At 42.6% G+C, this 25,643-nt stretch overlaps 1 protein-coding gene across 1 annotated transcript in view; it reads left to right on the top strand.

Moving 5' to 3' along the window:
- Positions 1-25,643, top strand: part of LOC119385456 (uncharacterized) — a 529,083-nt gene that overhangs the window by 488,277 nt on the left and 15,163 nt on the right. The window contains exons 35-40 of the mRNA XM_049413202.1: positions 3,581-3,754; positions 4,539-5,053; positions 5,984-6,144; positions 7,079-7,250; positions 8,115-8,199; positions 10,367-10,749. Coding sequence (XP_049269159.1) covers positions 3,581-3,754; positions 4,539-5,053; positions 5,984-6,144; positions 7,079-7,250; positions 8,115-8,199; positions 10,367-10,749 — 1,490 coding nt within the window. The remainder of the gene's footprint in view (positions 1-3,580; positions 3,755-4,538; positions 5,054-5,983; positions 6,145-7,078; positions 7,251-8,114; positions 8,200-10,366; positions 10,750-25,643) is intronic.

Genomic DNA, 25,643 nt, shown 5'->3' with positions numbered 1-25,643 from the left:
GTTTTAGAATGGATAATATGAAAAAATTTCAACCTAAGGATTTTCTGCCGGTCTTGTAGTGCTTACGATAACTTACGCTTACCTTCCATGATGCTTAATTTTCTGCTATACATGTAATTGTTAAGTACAAACCTCGCCGCCTTGTCCTGCACCTTTTCAACCGGCTCCGTGAGAACGGCTGTGTGCGAATCCCAACAAATACAACCGTAATCAACTGTACTGTGAACATAACTAAGATACATTTACTCTTTCAATTTGTCCAGTAAGTGACTGAAATTACATCAGAGAAAATTCAGCAAACCAATTGCCTTATTCTTAATGTGCGAAATGTGCCTATTCCATCTTAAATCAGACGTTATAAAAATGCCAAAATATTTAGTATTCAACTTTCTTTGAGGTCATATTATTCAATGCATGTGTGCTAGACTAAGATGCACACTTCCTTTAAAAGGTGACGTGAACACATTTCTGAATATTTATTGACATTTCCCATTTTTCACACCATGATCCTATATAATGTTTAAATCAGCCTGCAATAAAGTAATGTCAGTCTCCTTGTGTCCAACTCTATAACTGACACAGTTAGCCGCAAACATTCTAAATGAAGATTTGACATCGTTTGAAATATCATTAATAAAAAGCAAAAACAAGAGGCGTCCCAGAACTGATCCTTGAGGGACACCTAATGGAGAAAAGAAAGACTGAACTTTTCCTTTTGTACTTTTGTGCTCGTGCTGGGCATGGGTTCGATTCCCAGCCACCGCAGCCGCATGTCAGTGGGAATGAAATGCAAAGCACATCCATGTGCTTAGATTTGCGTGCACATTAAAGAACCCCACGTGGTCAAAATTAATTTGCAACCCCCACTATAGTGTGCCTCAGTATCATATTGTAGTTTTTACACACAAGACACTATAGCAAGTATTATGATTCATGCCAAAGCTAATGGTGCCATGCATGGTGCTGCTCACATTAGATATGTATGTGCCTTTAAAAGAACAAAACATAGTCCAGCGGACGTTAGATTTTGCAACGAAACTCACTGTCACGATCTCGTCATGCCACTTTATTTTCCCCTGCCTCGCCCCCGTGCAGTAGCAGTCGACAGTGAAAACTTCAGGGACCACTGCTAAACGTTAGAATGGTACCAAATTAAGTGATACCATTTTTCACACGACATCGATGCCTAACAGCGATGCCTAAGGGTAAAGTGTGAAGAAACGAACAACATAGATGAGAGCTCACAAAAGACAAGTGCCTCTACTTCATTCGCTCCTGTCCACGTTGTCCGTTTCTTAACATTTTATCCTTAAGCATCATGAAGTACCAACTAGCTCAAACCGCCACCCTTGCTAAGAGTGATGCCAGAAAAAGCACCTGGTAAATTACATGTTTGCGAGTTACCTGAGTATGCGTGAACACAACACGCACATCACACAGGTGTAACATTTATACGAGAGGTAGGGTTGCTTTTAGATTCTCCCTTCATATGAGAAAAGAATGTGAGGGTTGTGCGAATGTTTGCATCAGACTGCTGCTGTATCAATCTGAATGAGATTTCATGTGATGAAGCCTAATTTTTGTGTACTTCAATATCACTATAATGAATGTCTCTGAAATGAAATGACGTGCAATATGAAGAATTCTTTACATTCCAGCTACGCTATTAGCATCACAGCATGTGACCTTTGCAACAATTCTTAGTTTTATTTAACTTGATAGCAGAGCGATGTTTGATGGATTATAATATAAGTCTAAACAAGCTGCAATACTTATGTGACGCACTGGTTCCTACCACTCCTGGTGCAGCTGTAAAAAAATAGTTTATGAGAGCTAAAATCTGTCCCATTCCACCCCCCTGTGTGGGTGGAGTGGGACATCACTTGGGAGGAGTGGGATGTATGTAATGTAATGTTCCAAATGTCTTCAGCTACTGTTATGAGCTGGCAGTTCAACATCAAACTCGAAAGAGGATTGCACGAGCTTTGTTCTCTCGATAGTTTTTGACACAGGCAGCTTCATCACAGAGGCCATCATTGGTAAAGTCCCCATAAGTTTCTCAGGAGAAAAGTAAAATTTTGAGCTCTCTTCTTTATTCCGCAGGATTGCACACTGACACTAACATGTTGTCACTGCTCTTGACTCTGCCCATGTAAAAAACATCAAACTTTTTTACTAAAACTGACGAAAACAGGATCTTTTGTTACTTGTATAGATTCATTAGGGCATTCAATCTCACAAATGTCATGTCTCTCGTTATCAAAACCTAGCATGTCATCGTCAGAATCGTCGAAGGCAAGGGAAAGTGTGTCTTCTTCACGCGAAGAACTGGAGCCCCTCAACAAAGGCCGTTTATTTTCTTGACGGGTAGTGGCGACAGACTTGACTGTGCTAAGCGGTTATCTCACAACAGCATCCGTTATCACGCTGCTTGACAGTAAGGTAGCCAGAATTTTTTTAAAGGGAAAGGCGGGGGAGTGGGGGCGAGGCTTCAAATTACCGTATATATGTGTTCAGGCATGTGTTTGTATGTGGGCAAGGGGGTGTTTGACCCCCTCCCTCCCTTCATCCCCCACCCTTGGCTACGCCAGTGCTGTTTGACGTGGGAGGCTTGTCAGGACGCTTTCTCTTGTACACCCTTGGCATCTTCTTGGAAATTGAAATGAAGAGATAACGTTCAAATGTAAATCTTCATACAAACAAAGCATGCTGAAGCTTCTTTCTCCTCATTTATTAGAGTCGTTTCACCTCATTAAAGCAATCAGCAGCACTCCTGCTGTAGCCTACAATTCACACGCTTACCCCAAAGCTCTCGCTAATGTGCAATAAAACAGTTTTAGACTAAAGGACAATGTGTATTTTAATAGCCCTTCAGCTTACCTCTCTTATATAACCTGAATTGTAGTCTAGCCAGCCTATCCATTAGCTAATCTAATTTTCACGGCACCGAACATTTATATGCCTAAAATGCAAGATAAACAAAATTAACTGCTTTCAAGGCCAATAAGGCTTATCCATGAAGCTGATTTGCCAGTCACTGCACCAGCCTTATTGCGGAGAGGAAAGGGACAGTGTCCCGTTCTTCCCTCTACTCAGCTGTCCCATTTCTCCCAAGCTACGCTGCCCAAAGTAAACAACGTTCAACGGCTAAAGTTCAGTCATCGGGCCTAAACTTCCTCTTTGAAAAAGTACGATGCTGATGCGTGTTTTCGGAGAAAAATTGGTATTAGCGTCCGTAAAGCGGTTTAAATCTGAGAGAGTTACTACTGAGATAGCAGAAACTTACATTTGACATGTGAAAAAGACGATTTCCAGTTACAGAAAGCTCCATCCAACGAAGACGCCCGTCATTAGAGCCAGGCAATCGGCATGCTAGCACCATCTCATGAGTTGTGGGCTAATGTTTGTGAGGTAACTGCAGAAGAGATAGACGAGCTGTCCCATTCCTCCAACTGTCCCAAACCTACCGACTCTCCCCCAATCTGCACAGAAACACTTTGTTGACGCTACCCATTGTGGCATGCACATCTTGCACTGTCCCATGTCTTGAAAACTATTGTGGTTTGTTTATGTTTTGCAGACCCTGCAGTGCTCATTTGTACACGCACTCAACGAGCATCACTTATGGCACTCCACTGCGACAATGAATGTCTGCTCTCATTTCTCTCGAGGCCAGCGGATCTTATTGTGCTTTTCTACAGTGCTTCTCTCAAGTGCACTAAGTGCACTCCGCATCAATTTCGCATATGTTGAGGTAAGGGACCACCTAACACATACCAAACACCTTTTCCACTGGTCACCTTCAATTCCAGATCAACATTAGCCATAATGACTTCGTAATAGTCTATACGGAAACTTTATGAGCCAAGCACATTTACTCTGTTAGTCCTCTGTTTTCTCATATGTGTCCTTCTTAAATGATTTCTTGTATAACGTTTCAGTTCTCTACTGTGCACAGCCTCGTTAATTTTTCTTCTGCAGCAACTTTGTTGAAATAGACTATCAATTATATCTATTCCACAAATAATACAGTTGAACCCCTTTATAAGAGGCACGCATGGGGGAGAAATTCTTGCCTGTTATATGAGGTGTCTCTTATAAGCAGGGTACTAAGTGATGCATTTTCCTATCAACAATTACTTTCATGTAGCACACTGGTGTCTCTTATACCCCACGTGTCTCTTATATCAGTGTCTCTTATAAAGGGGTTCAACTGTATGACCCTGCCAGCTTCATTTATTCCTTACATTCTTCTTTACAATAACAGTGACTCATGCTGGACCCCTAATCTAAAATATAAATGTTGCTCCTATTATATTCATTCTTATCTCTTTGTGTCTGGTACTTTGAAATTTGCAACTAAGTAGATTACAGATCAATCAATCAATCAGTCAATCAATCAATGCAATACTTTTTACCATGCACACATTACGAAATACTTTATAATGATTCTCATATCTCAAATATTTCTCCATGCATCTGTTGGCTTCAATAAGATATGCACAACCATCAGTTGTATTCTTTTCTCTTTCTTTCAGTCGGTCGCAACTGGTCCATCAACAATATACATTGTCGAATCAGGTCTCATTTGTCTGATGTCTCACTTCGTTCACCAAATCTGCACAGCAGTCTTCAGAACCTATGACTGCGTGGCATTGCTGCAGAATGTCTGGGCAAAATTCTGGATGCTGCTTTCCTGTGTCTTCGACGCAATGTGCCGCTGGGCAACTCGAGGACACCACACTCCCTCGCACTCATCATCCGGCTACAGCCTCTCATCAAGTGATGGCCTTGACGCACTGTACGACATATACAGAATGCAGGCAGATGGTAATCGAGGCAGTGTTGGTGGCCAGTCATTTCACACATCACAACTCAACGAAGAAGAGGTCAGCTACAGTCACAGTACTGATAATTCTTCACAGCTGAGAAATGGTCAGTTGCATCAAGAAGGAAGAGTTCCTGCCCCTAGCATCGAAGGATCTGATGAACATGGAGCACCGTGTGGACAGAACCTGGAAAGCAGGGAGACCGAGGAGGAATCTGTTTTTAGGTTAGTTTTTTCACTTGTCATAAGACCAAACAAAAGAGAATGGATGAATATATAGCTTCATTTTGTTGCCAAATCCCTGCTGCTCAGGTAACAAAAACAGAAGCATTTACACAAATGCATGAAATGTTCAAGTTATGGGGTTGGTTGCGGATGAGCAAGGAAAGCCTCAAGGCTTGAGCCAACAGGCAGTCTGACAAAAGAGCTCATCTTTGTTGGGCCCTGGTGAAGGTAAATTTTTTCATCTAAACACCCCTCGCTTAAGTGACTTTTCCCTTTTCCTGCAAACCCTTTTTTTGTAGAAGACCTGCATGCTTCTGTCATCAGTACTTTGTTGTTTTACCTGAACAGTGCAACATACCTTCAGCCAAGGCCTCATCACCGTGTTGACTTAGTGTCTGTAGTTGCAAATTATGAAAACAAATGTTATATATGTCAAGCATAAGTGATAGATCACAGGGCTTTGAGGTGTCCAAAGGGCATAGCTTTTTAGGAAAAGGCTTTTGTAGATAAGGAAGCAACTTTGACATTGATCAGTATTAGTGCAGCCACTATTAAAATACTGCTGGTGAACAGTAGTCAACCAGTGGGAGTTTTAGAAGAAAGTTCATTGTTCTGCATTCTAGCATGAAATAAAGTGTATTTTGAGGGGTTCTAACAAATTTTTCTTTCTTATGAGCTGCTGTTTGCCAAGTTCAAGTTTACCAGCCTAATCTTATATGTATTCCTATTCAGTGTCCTTTAAAGAAAGCTCTAGGCATACTTTGCACAGACATTTATTCTCTCTGTGCTTTCCTCGTTTGCACTAAATGTGGTGCCACCTTCCAAACAACTAAATTGGTGCAATACATACAAGTACAGTGTTCCCGACAGGAAATGACGATGATGGGTTGCATATGACTTGGTGAACTTGTCCACTTTCTTTTTCTGCAGATGTGCCGCATCACCGTTGGAAGAAGCGTTGGCCAACTTGGTCAGTTTTCAATGCCAGTACCGGAGAAATGATAATTCTTTTGGAGATGCCTACTTGGAGTCTCCTGGGAGAAGCCCTTCGCCTTCTCTTGGGGACTCTGAATTGACGTGCCTTGATTTTGGTAAGAATGCGTGCTTTGTTTCCTGTATACTAGGCCACTGCGAATATAGATGTACATTACCACATTTGAATTCGCTTTGACACAAATTTAGAGTTTCCAAAATTTCAAAGTATTCAAAATGAATGAAGAGAGATTGTGTACCTCACTGTTGGGGCAGCTTTGCCGTGAAACTACTTGTTCAGGAGAAATCCGCTTTGCCGCGCGCAAAGCCGCACTTGAAGGTTAAGTGTGCATATTACCTGCATCCTGATTAATCTTTAAGCTTAAAAGCGTGTCATGCAAGCTAGGTACGGCAAATGTTAAAATGTAACCTATTTTGCCACTTGGAACTTGCCCCCTACTACTATTCAAATTTGCTTCAAAATTACTTGGTACTGATTACCATTCACTTCAACTTCGCTTCAAACCTGAAAACCAATATTCTCACAAGCTTGCTGTATACACTTAATTAATTAAGAAAAATTTATTCCTCTGACTGCAGTGAATGAAGGTTTTGGATTGCCATCTGCATCTTGTCAGACTAGGTTTCACCTGCATTATTCGCATTTGCATTGTCTTTTGGCTTATGATTCTTTTCTGTATTAAGTGGTTGACTGCAAGCAAGGTGAACACGTAGTGGGACATGGTCTTGCGTCTGGTTGACATTATTTTTCCATTAACTGTAGATTTCTGTTTTCAGTGAAAGTAGTGCTTTGTACACTTTTCAGCATTGCTATATAATACTATAGCTTAATTGAGTAGGTACTTGTGTTAAATTTAGTATTGTTGCATTTTAGTGTGGACCTATTTCAGCAGGCGCTGCAGTATTGTATAAAGTGCTGGTTGCCAGAACTAGGTTGTGATAAAAGGGTCGGTACTAGAAGTGTAGGTAAGGTAATCAATGACTGATAGGCATCACTACATCACTTGTCAACGTCTTGTCTTGTTCTGGCAGATACGAATGATGAAGAAGATAGCGATGACTCTGCAGGAGTGGCATACAAAGTGCCTTCACTCGTGAAAACAGGGGCTGACTGGCCCACTCGGCTGGTTGGGTCACTTGGCTGGCTCTTGGTGGCAGGCCTCATCGTGGGCTCTGTCTTCACCCTTGTGTGTTGCACTGAAATGTGAGTATTTCTTCATCACTCTGCACACTGCAGACTAATGCATTGCCAGAACAAATTTCTGAATATTTTGTATTCGGATTCATTTGAAATTGTATGGTGGGGAAATGAACTGCTAATAAGAACAAAATAGCTTTTATTTTTGATGGTGAAACACTTCAGAATTAACCCTTTTGTAAGCCCAAATTGTTCATTGTTATATGGCTTTTATCTTTATGTTAATTTCGGATGTTTGTACAAACATAGGGGCTTTAATAAAAGGAAAATTTCAGCAGAAGGACAAAGCAGGTCTCTTTTCCAAGTCCACATACAAATAGTTTGCAGTTTTTATCCTTCTGTTTGTTTTGGTATATCCATGTAAAATTGAGATTAAAGTGTACTCAGTGGTATACTATGCTGAAATAAATAAATAAAAAGGCTTAATTCCTATGTTTGGTGATTATATGTGGCTTATAGGGTGCTTACATGCCTCCTTACTATGTAAATAGGAAAAAAAAAGAAACATTGAACTGTTACTTGAAGAAGCACTTGCATTGTGTTTTTGATAAATAATCTTCATTCCATTAAGTAGTCTTAGACATCAGGAACCTGAAAGAATGATGGTAGGCCTCAGAACACCCTGACTGTAATAGCTTTCTGACAAACTAGTCTTGCTTTTGTCTCCCAGGAGCTTTATGTGTTGTGACATCATGACATGGAAGGTGATGGCCATGTAGCAGCAGGATATTATATCATATTTTGACAGTTGCTTGGTAGCTGAAACATTTCTGGGGATATTAATCTCCTGGACCTTCCTATGTAAAGTCTACCTTGTTTCTTATTGGAGCTCTTCTCTGAATGTGTGCAATCAAATTGTCTTGCTTTCAGGTTCCTGGCTGGTGCAAATGTTTTGTGTTTCAAGATGACAGCAGTGGCTGTATTGTGGTCCATCTTTGTGGTTTACCCAATGCAAGTAAGTACTCCCACTGTCCACTGAATTTTCATCACTATTTATATCTTGTTTTTCCTGTCCTATCATGAACAGCCTGTCTTTATGGTGCACACAGTCTGCAAAGAAATCTTGTTTATGTTAATAGGAGCTCTTTCAATATGTATGTGCATGTGATCATTACAGATACTAATTATATATTGCAATGCTGTTGTTGCAAAGAACCTTTATACTATTCAAGCCATATCCAGAGATCATTTATAGTCGCATGCATTGTGCTATAAACAAAATAAAAGGCAGTTGCGTCTTTTAGAGAAAGTATTGTCAGTTAAAGTAGTGTCACTTTATGTTGCTAGAAATTATTGTTCTTTATTTTTCCCTGCCTTAAAAAAGCAAATGTCATTTATCACATAATTTATGTACTGATAAATGAATAACAGACATCTAAATTTCACATAAGTGGCCATATGGTTCTTCAAACCTCCTATGAAGTCACAAAATGAAAGCCCAACTATGCATGTAGGCCACCTGTGCAGTTCATGCCTTCCACTGGTCTTTTTACTGGCACATACAGTCCAGTCTCGATATTGTCATACACGCTTATTCTTCTATTTTTATGTAACTGGCCCATTACACATGTAACCATTGCCTTGCACAAACTGTGCCTGAATGTCTGGGAACCTTCCTGATTATTTTAGAATCTTCCAATGAGATTGTGTGCACAATGCGAACAGTAGAGTGTATTCTGCAACTGATGTGGCCACTAACGGTAACGCTAGAATCTTCGATGCCCCCATGTATAAATACCGACGCGCTTTACCGCTTATCGGATTACCCACGACCGATGATTATGCTCAAGGCTATCATTGCACTGAGTGGGTCACTTCACTTGTTTCTGGGTACAAGCTCATGATAAAGTGTTTCCATCCTTACCTGCTGGAGTTCTGGTTGCTTCACCGTCACAACCACGTGACAATATAACGAATACACATATGATGAATGGTCAGTTATAAGTTATAACAAAGTAAACGAAGAACAGTTTTCTCTTTAATGCAGTGTTGTGAAGATACGTATATAACAAATTTTCGGGCAGAACGAAGCCATTTCCATGTCAGATGCGACTTCACTGTAGTGAGGTTTGACTGTACTATTTTCGGACACCCAATCCAACTATGAAATAAGATGCATGCATTCAAGGAGAGCTCACTGTAAATTAATTGTCCACAGCTGGCCACCTTTAGATGCTTTGGTAGGTTCAGTCCTTTGTCCAGTTTTTGTGTCGTTAAGAAATACGATTGGTTCTACAAGTACTCCTCACATGGTCTTAACAGCTACAGGTAATTGTAATAGTATAAACAAAAACTTTAATCTGTTCATTCTCTTCACTGCACTGTCTTGAGAGTATATATGTTTACTAAAAGCTGAACATTGGATTGCTTCTAAGCTTAGCTTGTATGTGTGAGCTTGTGCTGCTTAATTGGGGTTTACACTTGGGCTACAGGTTATAATTGGAATGACAGTTACCTTATTAATCAGTTCACTGTAGCTTACAGATTCTAGCTCCGTCGTTTACCTACATGACACATCATAATGTAATCTGCAAGATATCATGGCTCCTTCTGTGTTTAGTCCCACCTCAACAAATTTGTTATCTATTCCTGGCAGTAGGCATCTTTGTCACTACGAGCACCCAACATGTGTAGGCGTTAAAAAAACCAGCTATATATGTGGCGGACAAAATAAATATATCAAACGTGGTCTATTAATCATTGTAGTAAATCAATAACATGTGAAGGTCACACATGGTAGTTCATTCGAAGGCAAAGACCACACCTTTTTTTGTTGGTTTGGCGATATAATTTTTGCCAGAAAAGCTTCTGAACGTCTGACAAAAAGACCTGTTGTTGAATTGGTGCTTTAGGTATGGAGCCTGTGTGAAGAATTTGCGAGTGAAAGTTTCAAGAGATACAGAGCTGTGTGGTACTTCTAACTTCTGTGAGACCTGGAAAGCCAGGTGAACTATAGTCAGGAGTGCCGAAAGTGATCTGATCAAAGAGCTACCTGTTACTCGCACGGTCACTTCAGAATTTACTTACAAAAGTGTACGGCAGTACAAGTTATATTCCATCTTGTCTAGCTTCATTTCTTTTTGTATCACTAACTCAATCTCTTTTATATCATTCCTTTGCAGGCCTGTGTGGTGTCTGCATACATCAGTGCACGTTGGCACATCTTTCAGAAGCCACAGAGTGCCTTATTCACGCTTCCATGCGCATGCAACGAGGTGCTGCAGCGCCTTCTTCGACGTGTCCGCACCCCCCATGCAGCCCCACATCCCCCGCTTTGGCACTGCAAGCATTTATCTAAACATCAATCACATGGAGTGGCCAGTTCTTTCTTTCGAGAAAGTAGATGCCACCGCATGAAAGTTCATGGTGGACTGGCCACGGTGTGGCAACAGCAGTTGAGTCCTGGTCGTCTTCTACACCACTTGGCAAGATATCCATCAGAGGGGAAGCTGGTCGCCATAAGAAAGCGGTGCCTGGCGATGGCGGCGTTCTTCAAGGCGACAAGGTACCAACCGTTGCCTGCCATTGCTACCGCAGACACCGCCTGTGCGACCTCTTCGTCTACTTCTGCTGCTGTTACTACTACTACTACTACTACTACTACTACTACTACTACTACTACTACTACTACTACTACTACTACTACTACTACTACTACTACTACTACTACTACTACTACTACTACTACTACTACTACTACTACTACTACTACTACTCTACTACTACTACTACAATCAACTTTTGTTGTAGGAATGTGGCATCCAATACCAAGACGTTATCATCATATATGATATTCATAATAAACTTGTCATTGTCACATGCTAATGTCTGTGAGAAGCATTTAAGACTCGTAGTAAATCACACACACAGCACCGCCCAAGGTAAAATGTATGAAGTTTAAAAGATGTTCTTGTTCCTGCGAGGAAGCATTGTTCACAGTGACAACAGATGGCAAAGTACACTAATCTGTTTGGTGTCAAATGTATTTTAAATGAATATATTCCACCTTGGTTGGCACTGTGTGTATTATTTGCTATGATTTCCTTCAACTTGATGGCATTCTTCCACACCTTTGATTTCTTGTTACTTAGATTTACTTTTTTATCTGTGTTTGTTATATATAGAATGAAGTTCAACTATTAACCATGACACTAGAGCCCCTTTCTACTTTGGTGGCTGGTGGCATTTGGAGCTGTTTACCTTAAATTCTTCTTTTTTCCTGTAACTTGATTATCGATGTTCCGGATGCTCCTCACTGGTGTCTATATTAAAAGAACTGCATGAGCTACATATCTAGCTATACTGTCTTGACCTCTCTTTTCTTTTTTAAACCTTTCTGGGCCAATGACTCTGGAAGGAATTTGAATGTTTTGTGGGGAATATGTGACATTATGAAAAAAAGAAAGGAGTATTGGTGATTCTAATTACATTACTTACTTGTTGACGCTGTGTTTTAGGCAGGTTTAGCTATTGCTGATATTACACATATGTCCGCATGTAAGATCATGTCAGGGTTCTGTGCCTTCGGCTACTGCTGCTTTAACCTAGATTATCTTAAACAAACATCCATATTATTGACTTTTTCAATGCTTTATAGAATCGTCATAATGAATGAGCCAGAGAAATGCACACAGAAGTATTTGAGAACATAGAGAAACAAGTAATTTAGGTGTGCAGTATAAAATAAAGTTGGCTTCCTTGCGTGGTGTGCGTTCACTTTTCTTTGCACTATTCTCATGGAAAATGGTATTATGGTATTGTAGCACCATCTGAACATGAAAACTAAAACTAGACACATGAATTTGCCCACAGAATCATTGCCGCAAGATATTGGGACGAAAATTTGCCATGAATAATGACAGCTCATCTACAGTGGTATAAACGTATGAATTGCATGGCTGAACTCAGTTCACCTATAAGCGGCAGAAGGTTAATACATATCATCTGCATTGGGTGGCATAAAATGTTCGTTAAGTGATTTGTGGCCTCGTTACTTGCTTTTACAATAGCAACTGCAGTAGTCTAAAGAGCTACATGCTGCTTAAAATATCTTTAGTGTTGATCAGTTCATTTCAAAAAGTTTAGATGAATTGTCAGCAGAGTAGATCTGCACAGTTTACAGCACCTTTGTACCAAAAGCAATAGACAGCTGCTTTGCCGCAGGCTGTGGCGATGAGACATTGGGGTAGCATCTGCATTGACACATTCTGTGCCAACAAAGTAACTAGTTGGGACTCATACTAGTTGGTAGTGCTGCAGGTAGTTTTGTCTCACTTGCACTCCAGCGAACTTTATTATTTCGTGTATTCTTTTTTGCCCCCTTACATGTGAACTCCCATCACTGAACGTCAACTGTAAATTATATGCAGTGCCAAACAGCGGCATAGCCAGGTGGTGGTTCGGGGTTTTCAAACCCCCCCTCCTCCCCAAAAAGGTTACTTTTTGTATGTGTATGTATATGTGCACATGCACAAACACATGCACAAACTTACCTAAGGAGTGATTGGACACCCTCCTCTGCAAACCCCCCCCACCCCCCAAAAAAATTCTGACTACACCCCTGGTGTCAAACAATGGTTTTACTCTACTGTCTTTGCTCACTCCACTCCAAAGTCGGAACAGTGCACTGGCGTTAATGTCATTCAGTGAGACGACTTCTTTTTGGTGCATATGTGCAAATTGATAGACCTTAAATTCTGCGTCAGTTTAGTATGATTTCTATTGCGTAACTTTTATTGATAGATGATTACCATTTTATAAAAGGGCTTTTTTTAAACAAAACATTTGAGCATGTATGTTGGTTCATAACGTCAGGTCGGCACGCAGTCCTGTGTACTATATGACTCGTCATAATTTTTCACTGATTTCCATCTATTTTTTTCTTAATTCTTCATAATGACTGCCTATAGGTGACACAGCAAAATTAAATACAAAAGCTGAAAACACCTGTATACCTTCCAGCCAAATAGGCATATGTTTGTACTCAAAGCACAGCATCAACTCAATGAGAAGTAGCAGATGTACATTGTAGGAGCATTAGCACATTTCCTGCAAGTGCCACACGAATGCATTGAGATTGAAAGGCAATACTGTAACAGTACTTGATGTGGAAAATATTTGTTAATGCACATGAATTAAAACAGCAAAAAAAGATTGATTTGACCAAGGAATGGTATAAAAGAAAGACCTAGGTACAATTGTTCTGCCTTACTGAAAAGGAGGCCTTCTTTCACTTGCTTGTTAAGAGTTATGTACACATTTTTCCCGACAATGGTCTAGTGGTTATGGTGCTTGACTGCTGACCCGAAGGTCGCAGCATCGAATTCCAGCAGCGGCGGCTGCATTTCGATGGAGGCGAAATGCTAGAGGCTGGTGTACCTAAAATGAGGTGCACGTTAAGAGCACCAGACGGTCGAAATTTCCGGAGTCCTCCACTACGGTGTCCCTCATAACCATAACGTAGGTTTGGGACGTAAAACCCCAATAATTATTATTTATTAGAGTTATCTGCACTTATTGTGGTCGTATAACTATGCAGTGAGCTGTTGAGTGACACAAAGCTTAAGAACAATGTGCTACAAAAGTTGCATTGTGAAGGAGTGGCAAAAGCAAGAGAAGAAGAATGTGTAGCTCTACCTGAAAAACTTTACAGGGAATGTCCACAGAAGAATGAATGCCCCGCCACTAAACTTGGCAAATCTCTGTTTTCACTATGCTCTCGCCATCTCATAAAGAGCTGCTTGTGGCATGTCATCTTCTGTCACATGAAGACTGTACCATAGGGACAACTTACATATTACTTAAATTGATCGCTTACCTGTGTTCATGAGGTACCTTGCAACCAGGTGTAGTTGCGTCAAAGGTCTTTTACAGCACCTTACCGAGGTCGACCTCTTTGAAATTAACCAGGTGTACACATTGCAGCATAAAATATTCTAAATGGATTGTGGTAACCTAGATAATTAGATGTTTCCTTTACTTTATATGTCTTTAATGTGGGCCACGTAATGGAATAGAACTAGAAGTTCAGGGTATACAACAACACTGGAACTTACGACATGACACAGGTTATTCGCAAATGTAATCGCTTAAAGCATTAGTCAGGTATCGACGAAGATGGCATAACATCTGGATCAATCTTGATAAATAATAAAGCACATGAAAGGCAAGATCAAGAGGACAAAAGCTTACAAAACTATGGCAGTCTACCAAGTCCTGTTAATTCTTGCACTGGTTGAGTGCAATATTAAGTCTCTATGTGCATGTGTCTCTGCAGCTTGCTTACCTAATGAGGAACACTTAGCACATTCAAAACGTCACATGTATGTGTTTAGAAGTTTATTTCATCACAGGACGCTACTAACAGTTGGGTACAGTGTCGTAATCAAGGACAGTAACATATGCAAATGTCTAAGCACTATATACATGAAACATTTTTACACAGAAGTCCAAGTCCACAGGACGTCTTCAACACATGCTACTGTGGGCTAACATACACCTACAACAATCTTATTTTCACATAATATGCATGACTTCGTGAACATACAAGCACATATGTACAACAGATGTTATGGCGTAGGCAATGTACAGATTGAATAATGTTAGCATGAAATGTATATATACAAGAACCCATACGGATACAGGAACATGCACACACAGAAATAATAAATACATGCACATTATATACATTCATCAAGCTCTGTCTGATGACCTGGCTACAAGAACCAGGCTAGATGGAAAACCAGCCGCACACGCCCATCAACCACCGACAGGAAACGGCATGACCACTGCCGTAGGAATTCCTCTTTCCCAAGGAAGAACAATTCCTCTGACAAAAAGGACATAAGTTCGGAGTACAACCGTTCCAGAATTGGAAACAGAGTTCGGCGACGGTGACCTGCTGCAACAGCCTCACACCTGTTACGCCACAAACAAAAAGCCCCCGCAGCAATTAGAAGGCGTGCAAAGGGACTATGCCAGCAGCGGCCAGATGTGACGAAACGATTAACTCCTAAGCCACGAAAACCAGTGTTAACGGCTTGCCAAAATACCCTTGCAATTACACACTGCTGCAGCACATGCTGGTTGGACTCTTGTAGCGGACAGTTAGGACAAAATGTATACTGTCCCATCTCTTATTGGAACTTTTTTAGTTACTCTTGAATGAATGGAACCCTGCTGTAGAACTGCCTCAAGAATACGCCATGAGTGCAAGCTTGCATAGTGAAATTCCTAAAGCCGACTTTCCCACAGTGAGACACATTGCAAGGAGAAGCCCACATACAAAAAGCTTAGTGTCAGAAGAAGTAATCTGTCTATTTGAAGCATTTGTGCATGTATGGTTAGTCGCTTATTTTGCCTTTTAAGAGTGGAGCTCCTTAAGCTTTTCGTTGTGCCGTGTAGTGCGAACAGAAACTATCATCATCATGAATCTGCATGCACTCTCTTCATCCTCTGAGTTCTCTTCTTCGTCTTTTGCTTCACTCCGAAAACACATGTGCCGATTTCTCCAAAGTGGGATGGAATAACTCTGATGGGTGAGAGAACGAGAACAGAGAGAGAGAGAGCAAGAAAGAGAGAAATTCTTGGTGTAAAAAATTTCTTGGCGAGGTGAGATTCGAACCCGCGTACCCACGATCCGAAGGCGAGTGTCCTAACCACTCTGCTATCCAGGCGCGCTACCAGAGCATATCATAGCCTTGTATAGTATAGTTTAGCAAAGTGGCGGGAAAGGGAAGTGAGGGAAAGAAGGAAGGGTGAGAGTAGAGCATAGCATAGAAAGAAAGATAAAGAGAGAAATAGAGAGGAAGAAAGGGAAGAAAAACAGAAAGAAAAAGAAAGACAGACAGACAGATAATCAAAGAAAGAAGCATACCATCGAAAGAAAGAGAGAAATAGGGAGAAAGAAACGGAAAACAAACAGAAATAGAAACTAAAAGAGAGAAAGGAATAAAGAGAGAGGGAAACAGATAGAATCAGAAAGCAAGAAATAGAGAAAGAAGGGCAAGAAAGAGAAAGAAAGAGCGAGAAAGACAAAGAAATACATAGAGAAAGAAAGGAATAGAAATAGAGTTTTCGAAAAAGACAGCAAAACAGAAAAGTGATCGAGAGAAAAAGAAAGAAACAGAGGAAGAAAGAAAGAGAAAAATAAAGAAAAACAAACAAGGCCACCCAGCTCCACAGTTCCTTCAGGCTTGGCACGCCTAATAAGAAGCTGCCTTAATTTTTTCAGTTTCTTTGCAGCGCCTTTTATTAAATGCGACGCATTTCTTAGCGAACTTCTGCGAGTTTGAGCGTATCTATCTATCTATCTATCTAGCCACCTATGACTTTGGGTTCTCCTGGCCGTTTCGTTAATAGGATATACACCAAAATTGGTATTGCGTAACGTTGCTTTATGACGAACATAAATGACAGGTCATAACATGAAAATCATGACATCCGTGCCATGAACGACATGATTTACATGCCACTGTTTTGTTTCTCTTGCGGTCGTTTCGTTAGTTTGATATATACCAAAATTGGTATGGTGTGACAATACTATATGATGAACACAAATGACAGGTCCTAACGTGCAAATCGTGACACGCATATCATGTACAACATGATTTACATTCCACGCTCATGGTGCGCTCGCGGCTGTTTCGCTAGCTTGATATACACCATAATTGGTATTGCGCGACGTGACTGTGTGACGAACACAAATAACAGGTGGTAACATGAAAATCATGACACGCATGTCATGCACAGTATGACTTACGTGCCACTCTCATGGCGCGCTGGCGGCCGTTTCGCTAGCTTGATATACACCAAAATTGGTATCTCGCGACGTAACTGTGTGACGAACATAAATAACAGGAGTTAACATGAAAATCATGACACACATATCATGTACAGCATGATTTACATTCCACGCTCATGGTGCGCTGGCGGCCGTTTCGCTAGCTTGATATACACCAAAATTGGTATCGCGCGAGGTAACTGTGTGACGAACACAAATAACAGGTGGTAACATGAAAATCGTGAGACGCATATCATGTACAGCATGATTCACATTCCACGCTCATGGTGCGCTCGTAGTTTGATATACACCAAAATTGGTATCGCGCGACGTCACTGTGTGATGAACACAAATAGAAGGTGGTAACTTGAAAATCATGACACGCATGTCATGCACAACATTACTTAAGTGCCACACTCATGGAGCGCTGGCGGCCGTTTCGCTAGCTTGATATACACCAAAATTGGTGTCGCACGACGTGACTGTGTGACAAACACAAATAACAGGAGTTAACATGAAAATCATGACATGCATGTCATGCACAGCATGACTTACATGTCACGCTCATGGCGCGCTGGCGGCCGTTTCGCTAGCTTGATATACACTAAAATTGATATCTCGTGACGTGACTGTTTGACGAATATAAATAACAGGAGTTAATATGAAAATCATGACACACATGCCATGTACACCATGACTTACGTGTACGCTCATGGTGCGCTGGTGGCCGTTTCGCTAGCTTGATATACACCAAAATTGGTATCTCACGACTTGACTGTGTGACGAACATAAATAGCAGGTGGTAACACGAAAATCATGACGTGCATGTCATGCAGGGTATGATTCAGATGCCACGCTCATGGTGCACTCCCGGCCGTTTTGTTTACTTGATATATACCTAAATTGGTATGGCATGACAAGAGTGCGTGACGAACATAAATAGCAGGTCACGCATCGTATATATGTAGCAGAATATATGTTTCATTAGCATGGCATATACCAGATTATACACGCATGCATGTATGACAATCTCGCGATATATAGAGAACTAGATGTCACGACATGAATGACTTCATAAGCCTCAATGACAAACAAGACGATGTATGCAGCTCTTTGCTGGCTGCTTCGCATTACCTCGATTTCCACAGTGCGTGGAATCTGCCAATTTTTTTGTTATTTATAACATCCTGTTGCATTGTTGTATCACCCGCTATCTTCAGCATGCGTGGTCGAGTTCACATATTCATTGAAAAATTAGGCAGCTGCGACACCTGCCTTTTTTTTGCTATAGAAATTGTAGCGATGCCCCAAGAAATAATTCGCTCTCATCCCAATTTTCTAAATAAAGTCCCAAGTGCAGTAAAACCTCTTCACACATTTGGGCACAGTACGCTGTGGAATTCTGCACAAACGCCGGCGCATTTCATTTTGACTTGCATCTTGAGCAGGGATGAAAAGTGAGTGCAGTGTACTAGAAAAGGGTTCTTTGATGGTTTTCTAATGGTCATGAAACACCCACGTAACGCTGTGGGAAAGCTTCATATAGCGCCCGAAGTTGCCACGTCATAGCGTTGCATAGCCAGAAGGCAACACTATAGGCGTTCTAGGTGCTATTATAAATGCTATGGATGTTATAAAGTTGATGCTCATAGCATCCATCCATCCATCTGCACAACAAGGAGAACAGCTGCGACTACGGAAAGGCGATTGCCAATCGACGAAGTGTCAGTGTGGAATATTTAGGAAAGTTTCCTTTGCTTGAAACACATAGAAAAGCATTTTTTCCTATGCTAGTTATGGCGTAGCTCTTGCAAAAAAAGGTTCATTTATCACCATCTTTGAAAAATCAGCTAGACAGTTTATTCGCAGCAAAAAATATTCATGAAATGGCTGCAATTGAAATGTGTGGTTGCTAGAACTTTTAGCTAGACAGTAGGCTGTGGCAGAAGAAATAGGCATTAAATCAACAAACTTATACAGATGATGAATACAAAACAACAGCTTTTAAATGCCAAGCATTTCTTAGCGAACCAAAGCCACTTTGACCATTTCCATCCATCCATCCATTCATTCGTCAACAAAACATTACATTAAATCAACAAGACATTAAATCAACAAAACTTATACAGGTGATGAATACAAGACAACAGCTTTTAAATGCAGAGCATTTCTTAGCGAACCAAAGGCACTTTAACCATTTCCATCTATCCGTTCATCTCCGACCATTTATCCGTCCGTCCGTCCGTCCGTCCATCCATCCATCCATCCATCCATCCATCCATCCAGCCTCGCACGCACGCATGCACGCACGCATGCATGCATGCGTGCTCCAGAACATGTTTAGTTACACAGCAGAATTAATGCAATCAAAATTAAAAGTGAACAGTAATTTCCATTTGCTTGTGTTTATTCTGTCGCAACTCCATGACCATCGTTTGCAGCTTGCCCAAGAGCTCTGCAGCATCAGAATTCTCATGTGCTGAGAAATGCTGCTGTTTCGTTGTTTTGCATCTCTAGTAAATTTTGTTTGGTTTGGTTTCCCGACACTTTGTGATCACTCTGGGCAGACTTCTGCGAGGAGAGGAAGAAAACCAGGGCCTTCCAGTTCGATTTTAACCGTTGTGAATACCAATGCATTCAAATCCCATCGGGAGTTTTCCCCCATAGAAATACACAGGGCTGTGCCGGGACCAGGGTGCCAGTGCAAATTAACTGTAAGTTCCAATTAACTGAGTTCGAATTAACAACCTTTTGCTGTATTTACCAAAATTGGCATAGGAGGACATGATTGTATGACGAACAGAATTAACAGGTTACGACATGAATAACATGCCATGCTTGTTGCATACGTTATGAAACCCTTTCCCTCAGTCACATGTGGTGCCTACCTACAAAGCACGACCTGTAGGATGTGGGTACGAGCCACAAAAGGATTCAGACTGTAAATCAACTAAGGTCCTGGCGAGAAGTTTGGAAATGCTAACGCGATAGCGCAGGGGCGGATCCAGCCACTCATTTTAGGGGGGGCGGTCGCTTGAAGAAAATTGGAGAGGGGGGGGGGGGGGCTCACTTTTGTTTTTAGTGTTACTATTATTAAAAGAACCCCCCCATCACAGCATAAATACTGTTAATTTGTACTTAAAGTGGTTCCACTCAGTTGTCCTAATCAGTTTTCTAATCTTAATAAATTGGAAGAATTACTACAAATTACGGGCTACCACACTTCAGATATATGCCCATTTTGCTGCGCTAAGCCTTTGTTAGAAATCGGGTTGCGTGGCCGGTGCGAACACGGGTTCGTGTCTTGCCGGACAGTCATCAGGATAAGTTGATGGAAGGAAGAAAACTATACAAGTAATTTACATTATCCAGATGACAAGGAACAGGCACGGTACTCCAGCACAGGATTAAATTAGCAGATTGAGGTCCACCCCATTTTCCCTCTCTCCACGCTGGCACCACACCAGGATTCCACCAATCCTAGAACCTTTGTAGGGTCATGATGAGCACACACCTGCACTCCAAATTCAATGTCCCGTTGACCGCGCAAGACTTCAGAGGTTGAGGACCGCATCTCTCACGATCCTTCCGGGGATTAGGAGGCTCGTTGACCTCGCGTTGTCAGCACTTGTACTCGGATTATTCGTTTGGACAAAAGTCATCTGTATGGCGCCGAACAGGCAGCAGAGACGACACGGCAGGTGCACGGTGTGCTATTAGAGTCTTTTTTCAAGTTGCGGAAACACGGTACACAAATAGGGTATGGGATTACAGTAGCGCTCCTCCTCTCTCGCTCGTCCGCTCCCAGTTCCAGTGACGCACTAGTGCGTCTCCAGAACGACAGGTGGATCGTTAAGAATGCATGGGCTGACAGGCAATAATGAGGCGTGACACCACACAGTAAATTTCGACAAAAACTTTTGTGGTGTTGGGGTGCCTTTACCACAATTAGCAGCGACGAAAGCACAACGAGCGAGAAAGGAAGAGCGGTACTGTAATACCGTTGTTACTCCCCCTCAACCCACTCCAGGTCATTTTCAGTTGCTGAGAAGCAAGGTCAAACCTTTCAAGGCGACAAGGCACGAGTGGCAGCTCTTAGAAGCCTTCTTGATAAAGAAACAAGGAGAGAAATGCTTGACTGAACCGTCATTGGTTTTAACCGATAAAGAAATAGCGTTTCTGACAGCCGGACCAGGGGAGGCACGCGAGTGTAGGCAGGTGGTTTCGAAGCTGCGCATGTGCCGTTTGCAAATGAAGCTATTTATTTTAGAGAGTGCTTCAAAATAAATAAAGCACAGCTCCACTTGCTCATCTCCACGCGTACGTTGCATCGTTTTAACAAGTAAAACGAAGACAGCAACGACAAAGCGGAACAGCAGCAGCATCACAGACGACGAAAATTAGCAAGTGGCACAGTGCTTACGCATATTTACGTAAGCCTTGCAAGTGACTTGCTGCATAATACCTTTAAAAAATAGCTGCGCACTTTGTAACCGAAAGAATAAATCGCAATGTGTGTATTAACATTATATCGGGCTGAGCATGAGCAAGAGATGCTGAATATATGAGCGTGCGACATATCGCTTGTACTTTAGAAAATTTATCTCAGTCAGTGTGTCATTGCTTCAGTACCATTGAAACTTCCGAACACAAAATCGTGGGCAGCAATTATTTCATGCAAAAGAAAACATTTCATGTTCATATTCTTTCACATGTCTTGGAAAACACACCTTGAAGTTTTTTAACATGTGGAAAAAATATACTGAAGAAAAAAGTACTTAATTCAATTATAGTGTTACAGCGGATTATGTAGGATATTGGTACATTCCTCGTAACTGCATTAGAAGGGCTGCAGAAAGATACACTGTAGTCAGTTTGCGGATTTCTTGGCTGCTCTGAACAGGTTAATAACGACAAATTGCAGGATATACTTGGCTGAATACTGGCGTGACTGATAGGCACGTTTCAAGTCTTCTTGAACTCAAAAACAAAAGAATCAAGGGGTGACGATATCAAAGCGAAAGTTCTAAACGCAAGCTATATGTTTGTGCGTGACCTACGCTTACCTCGTGTCGCCGGGGCGGGTCAAGTGGCAACCACAGTACCAGTCTCAAGATTCATACGACTCGGGTAGCAACGCGCGCGTCTAGACACTCGCACGACGGTGGGACAGTCGCCAGCCGCCTGTGCCTTGTCAATGCGCACCGCTGTTTCTCGCCAAATTTGAGAGTGGAAATTCTTGTCGTAAACAAAGGCGATGCAGCCACTTTCCTTTCACTCCTACGCTGTAAGAAGCACAGTGCAACGTCAAACCTACAGCATTAGGACTGCCATCTGAAAAACCTGCAGCTGCCATGGACAGGCACGTAGGCAAGGGGGGGGGGGGGGGCGAAATTCGTCCAGCCTTAGCTTTTTGTTTCTTTTTGCCATGGAAAGACTTTCTTTCGAACAATTACGTTTTAGCAAGATGCGGCAGTGACGGCAATACCCTACGTTCTAGTAACTTCAGCAGCCTAATACCTGCAGGTGCATCGTTTCAAGAACCTCTTACCTTTGAGTTCTTAGAGGGACAACTTCATGGCAAGCGACAAGCTGCACTGGGAATGCCGGAAAAAACGGTGACGTGAAGAACACTGTTTTATCCTGTCGACGGCAACAATCCAAAGGTTCCTACAGGCTTTGTTTCGTTGTGATAACCTTCTTTGGTTCAGATATGTCAGCGATGTGTGCAGTCCAGCATCTTGCCTTACGCCGCGAAGAGACTTTGTTGGAGGAGTACTGACACAAAATTTTGAAGGCGAGATAACTTGTGGGATAGATTTGGGTGGACACACACGCATCACCTACGAAATATCGATGGATAATATCGCCTAGAACATATTTAAAATCGATTTTAAAGTGCGTGTAGCGCCACTGCACGCAAAGCTCGCCTTTGGTTTTCGTGTAACGAACCAACCACCACCTGCGCCACGAGTTTGTGCTGGCTGTCACGATTCTTGCGAGCGCTCTCTCCTAGCAGACTTTTTGAACGGGAAGAGGGGGAGTGCATGGGAGTGACTTGCATGGGAGTGCAAATGCTGATGTCCTTGCCTTGGCAGTGCATTTTTTGGGGGTCACGGATATTTACAACGCCTCAGAGGGGATTATAGCAGCACCCAGAAAGCCTTCTTTGTAAAGAGTTGACGACACGGTGCGCATGTGCACGCAGTTTTATGAAGTTGAAATGGCTCCAGCCACAGTTTGAAGAGAGCCCAACGTTTCGGGATCGATTCGGTCCCTTCCTCAGGGAGTGACTGCCTTGGTCATGGAAGCATGGCCGCGTCTTGTTCTCTCACCACGGCTCCGGCTTTCCCTTTCCCTCACGTTTCGGAGGCCGTGAACGTATACTGGGGGCACTGTTCCTAGCGAGCGGTTCACATTTGCAGGTGTGTGCTGAATGTGCGGAGACTCGAGCAAGAGTCTTCTTCGCAGATTCCTTTCTGTTTCTAGAACAGAAGCGCCGTCAAAGTCGATTTTATGGTCGTGCTTCTCACAGTGCTCTGCAAGAGCACTGCGCTGCGCTTCCATCTTCCTGACGTCGTTCTTGTGTTGGCATATTCTCTCCGGGAAACACTTGCTCTCGCCTATGTAGCTGGCTGGACACTCAGAACACGACACCTTGTAGACTACGCCTTGGTGATGGTCGGTCTTTCGGCCTTGGTAGCAAGCGGGTGAGCGTCGATTCTGGTTTGTGAATTACTGTGACCCCCGCTTTTCCGAAGACCCTGGAGAGCTGTTCACTGATGCCCGGCACATATTGAATGACGACGCGCTGGGCCGGCTTCTTCGATTCCATTGTATCCGGTGGGGTGGCCAGGGAGGGAATTAAGGTAGTCGCGTAGTGTGTCTCTCGCTGTCTCTTTGCGGTACGGTGGCTGCCCTCTCGATACAAATAACTGTTTACATGATAACTATTCTGTGTTCACTCCGCGCCCTCTGAAACCGAAACTGCGGCTGGGCGCTATAAAACTATCTACAAATAATTAACCGTCGCGCTCTCCAGGAAACGAGCATTCCATCCGTAATAAGTGAGCCGTAGAAAAAACAAGATCTAAACTTTTTGTGTCGATGCTCCTTTAAAGGGGTATTCAGACGGGGGAGAAATGCTCGGGGGATAAAGGCGGAGCCTAGTGACGTCAGCTCGCGAGGAGAAGTCTCCACAAGTGCCCCCCACTCACACAGACGAGGTGAACGGAGGGGGAGACCAGTGTTACTAGACTACTCTGGTGGCTTGCACCACCCGTTTGACAAGCTGCTGACGACGAGCTGCAGACGACCATGCAGCTGCAGACTGTACACCCGCTGCCGCTCTCTGCAGGAGCAAGTGCAACAATGTGGCCAAACAAGAGCCCGAAATTTCGCTAGATAAAAAAGGTACCCGTCTCCCCCGAGGAGGCGCGGGGGGGGGGTCACGCCCACTCGCTAATCCATGACGTTGCGGTCACGTGATCCGCAATCCCCCCGTCTCCCCCGAGCATTTCTACCCCGTCTGAATACCCCAAGCTGCCACCCCCTTTTGCTGAGGAAGCAAGGGGTTGAGGAGATGAAATTCTTGGATAAAGAAGAAGAGAAAAGCACAGGATAGTAACCGTCTCTAGTCGAGAAGAACATCTCAATCCTCCTGTCCAGGGGAGGGGGACTAAAATAGCAGAACAGAGGCTCCTCGTCGTTGGAAAACTTATGAAAAGGGGGTGAGAGAAGTTCGAGGAAAGACGACGGCACCTTCTAGAGCGCCCAGAACACAAACTGCCTGGCTGGGGCAACTCTTTAGAAAAACCGGCGGGTGTCCGGCGGCACTGGGAATCGAACCCGGTAGCTTCCGCATTGGAAACGGACGCTCAAGCCATTCGGCTTCCTCTGTGGTTTGGGCAGTGGTAGCCGGGGCAACCTGACAAAGGAGGTGGACGCAGGCACTAGAGGGAAGGGGGGGGGGGGGTGTCACACAGTCTTAGGGGGGGGGGGGGCGATCGCCCCTACCGCCCCCCCTCTGGATCTGCCACTGCGATAGCGTTAACCCTTTCAGATGCCACCTATGAAGGACTGTCTGTAAGTGCATCAAATCGATACAACGTTACTTCAAGGTACTCGATATTCTATTGCAACAAAAATAATGTCATAATGCGTTAAGCTATGTGTGTTGTAGTAACTGATATTAATTAAATTGTAATTAAATATCTATTTATTCTGAAGTCATTCATGCTCTGTTCTTGCATTAATATAGAATGAAATGTCGGGCTACAAAGATAGTGCAAAATTGTTTTTGGTTAGGTTTCTTTGGAACAAAGAAAAATTATACTTTTGACATGGCTCGCAGGAAGGGGCACGTCGAACGACTTGTCAAACAGCGTAGTGCCTTCAGCAAACTGATCATATACAACAGTACACTGCAAAATGAAGTTAAATGAAGACAAATTTATTATGCAGGAGGTTCATTTCATCCACAGCACAGTGTATCTTGCTCTTTCTAAGCCCCTAGTCGTTGCAAAAAGCAAAAACAAGTGGTGTGCAGAATTGTGTACATAGCATGTCAAAGGGTTAAGTTGCCCATGATGCAGAAACTCCGGTGCAGGTGTTGATGG

Source organism: Rhipicephalus sanguineus, chromosome 3, assembly GCF_013339695.2.
Source record: "Rhipicephalus sanguineus isolate Rsan-2018 chromosome 3, BIME_Rsan_1.4, whole genome shotgun sequence".
In the NCBI taxonomy this organism is placed as follows: domain Eukaryota; kingdom Metazoa; phylum Arthropoda; class Arachnida; order Ixodida; family Ixodidae; genus Rhipicephalus; species Rhipicephalus sanguineus.
Note: the sequence above shows the minus strand (reverse complement) of the source record. Positions and strands in the feature narration are given on the sequence as shown.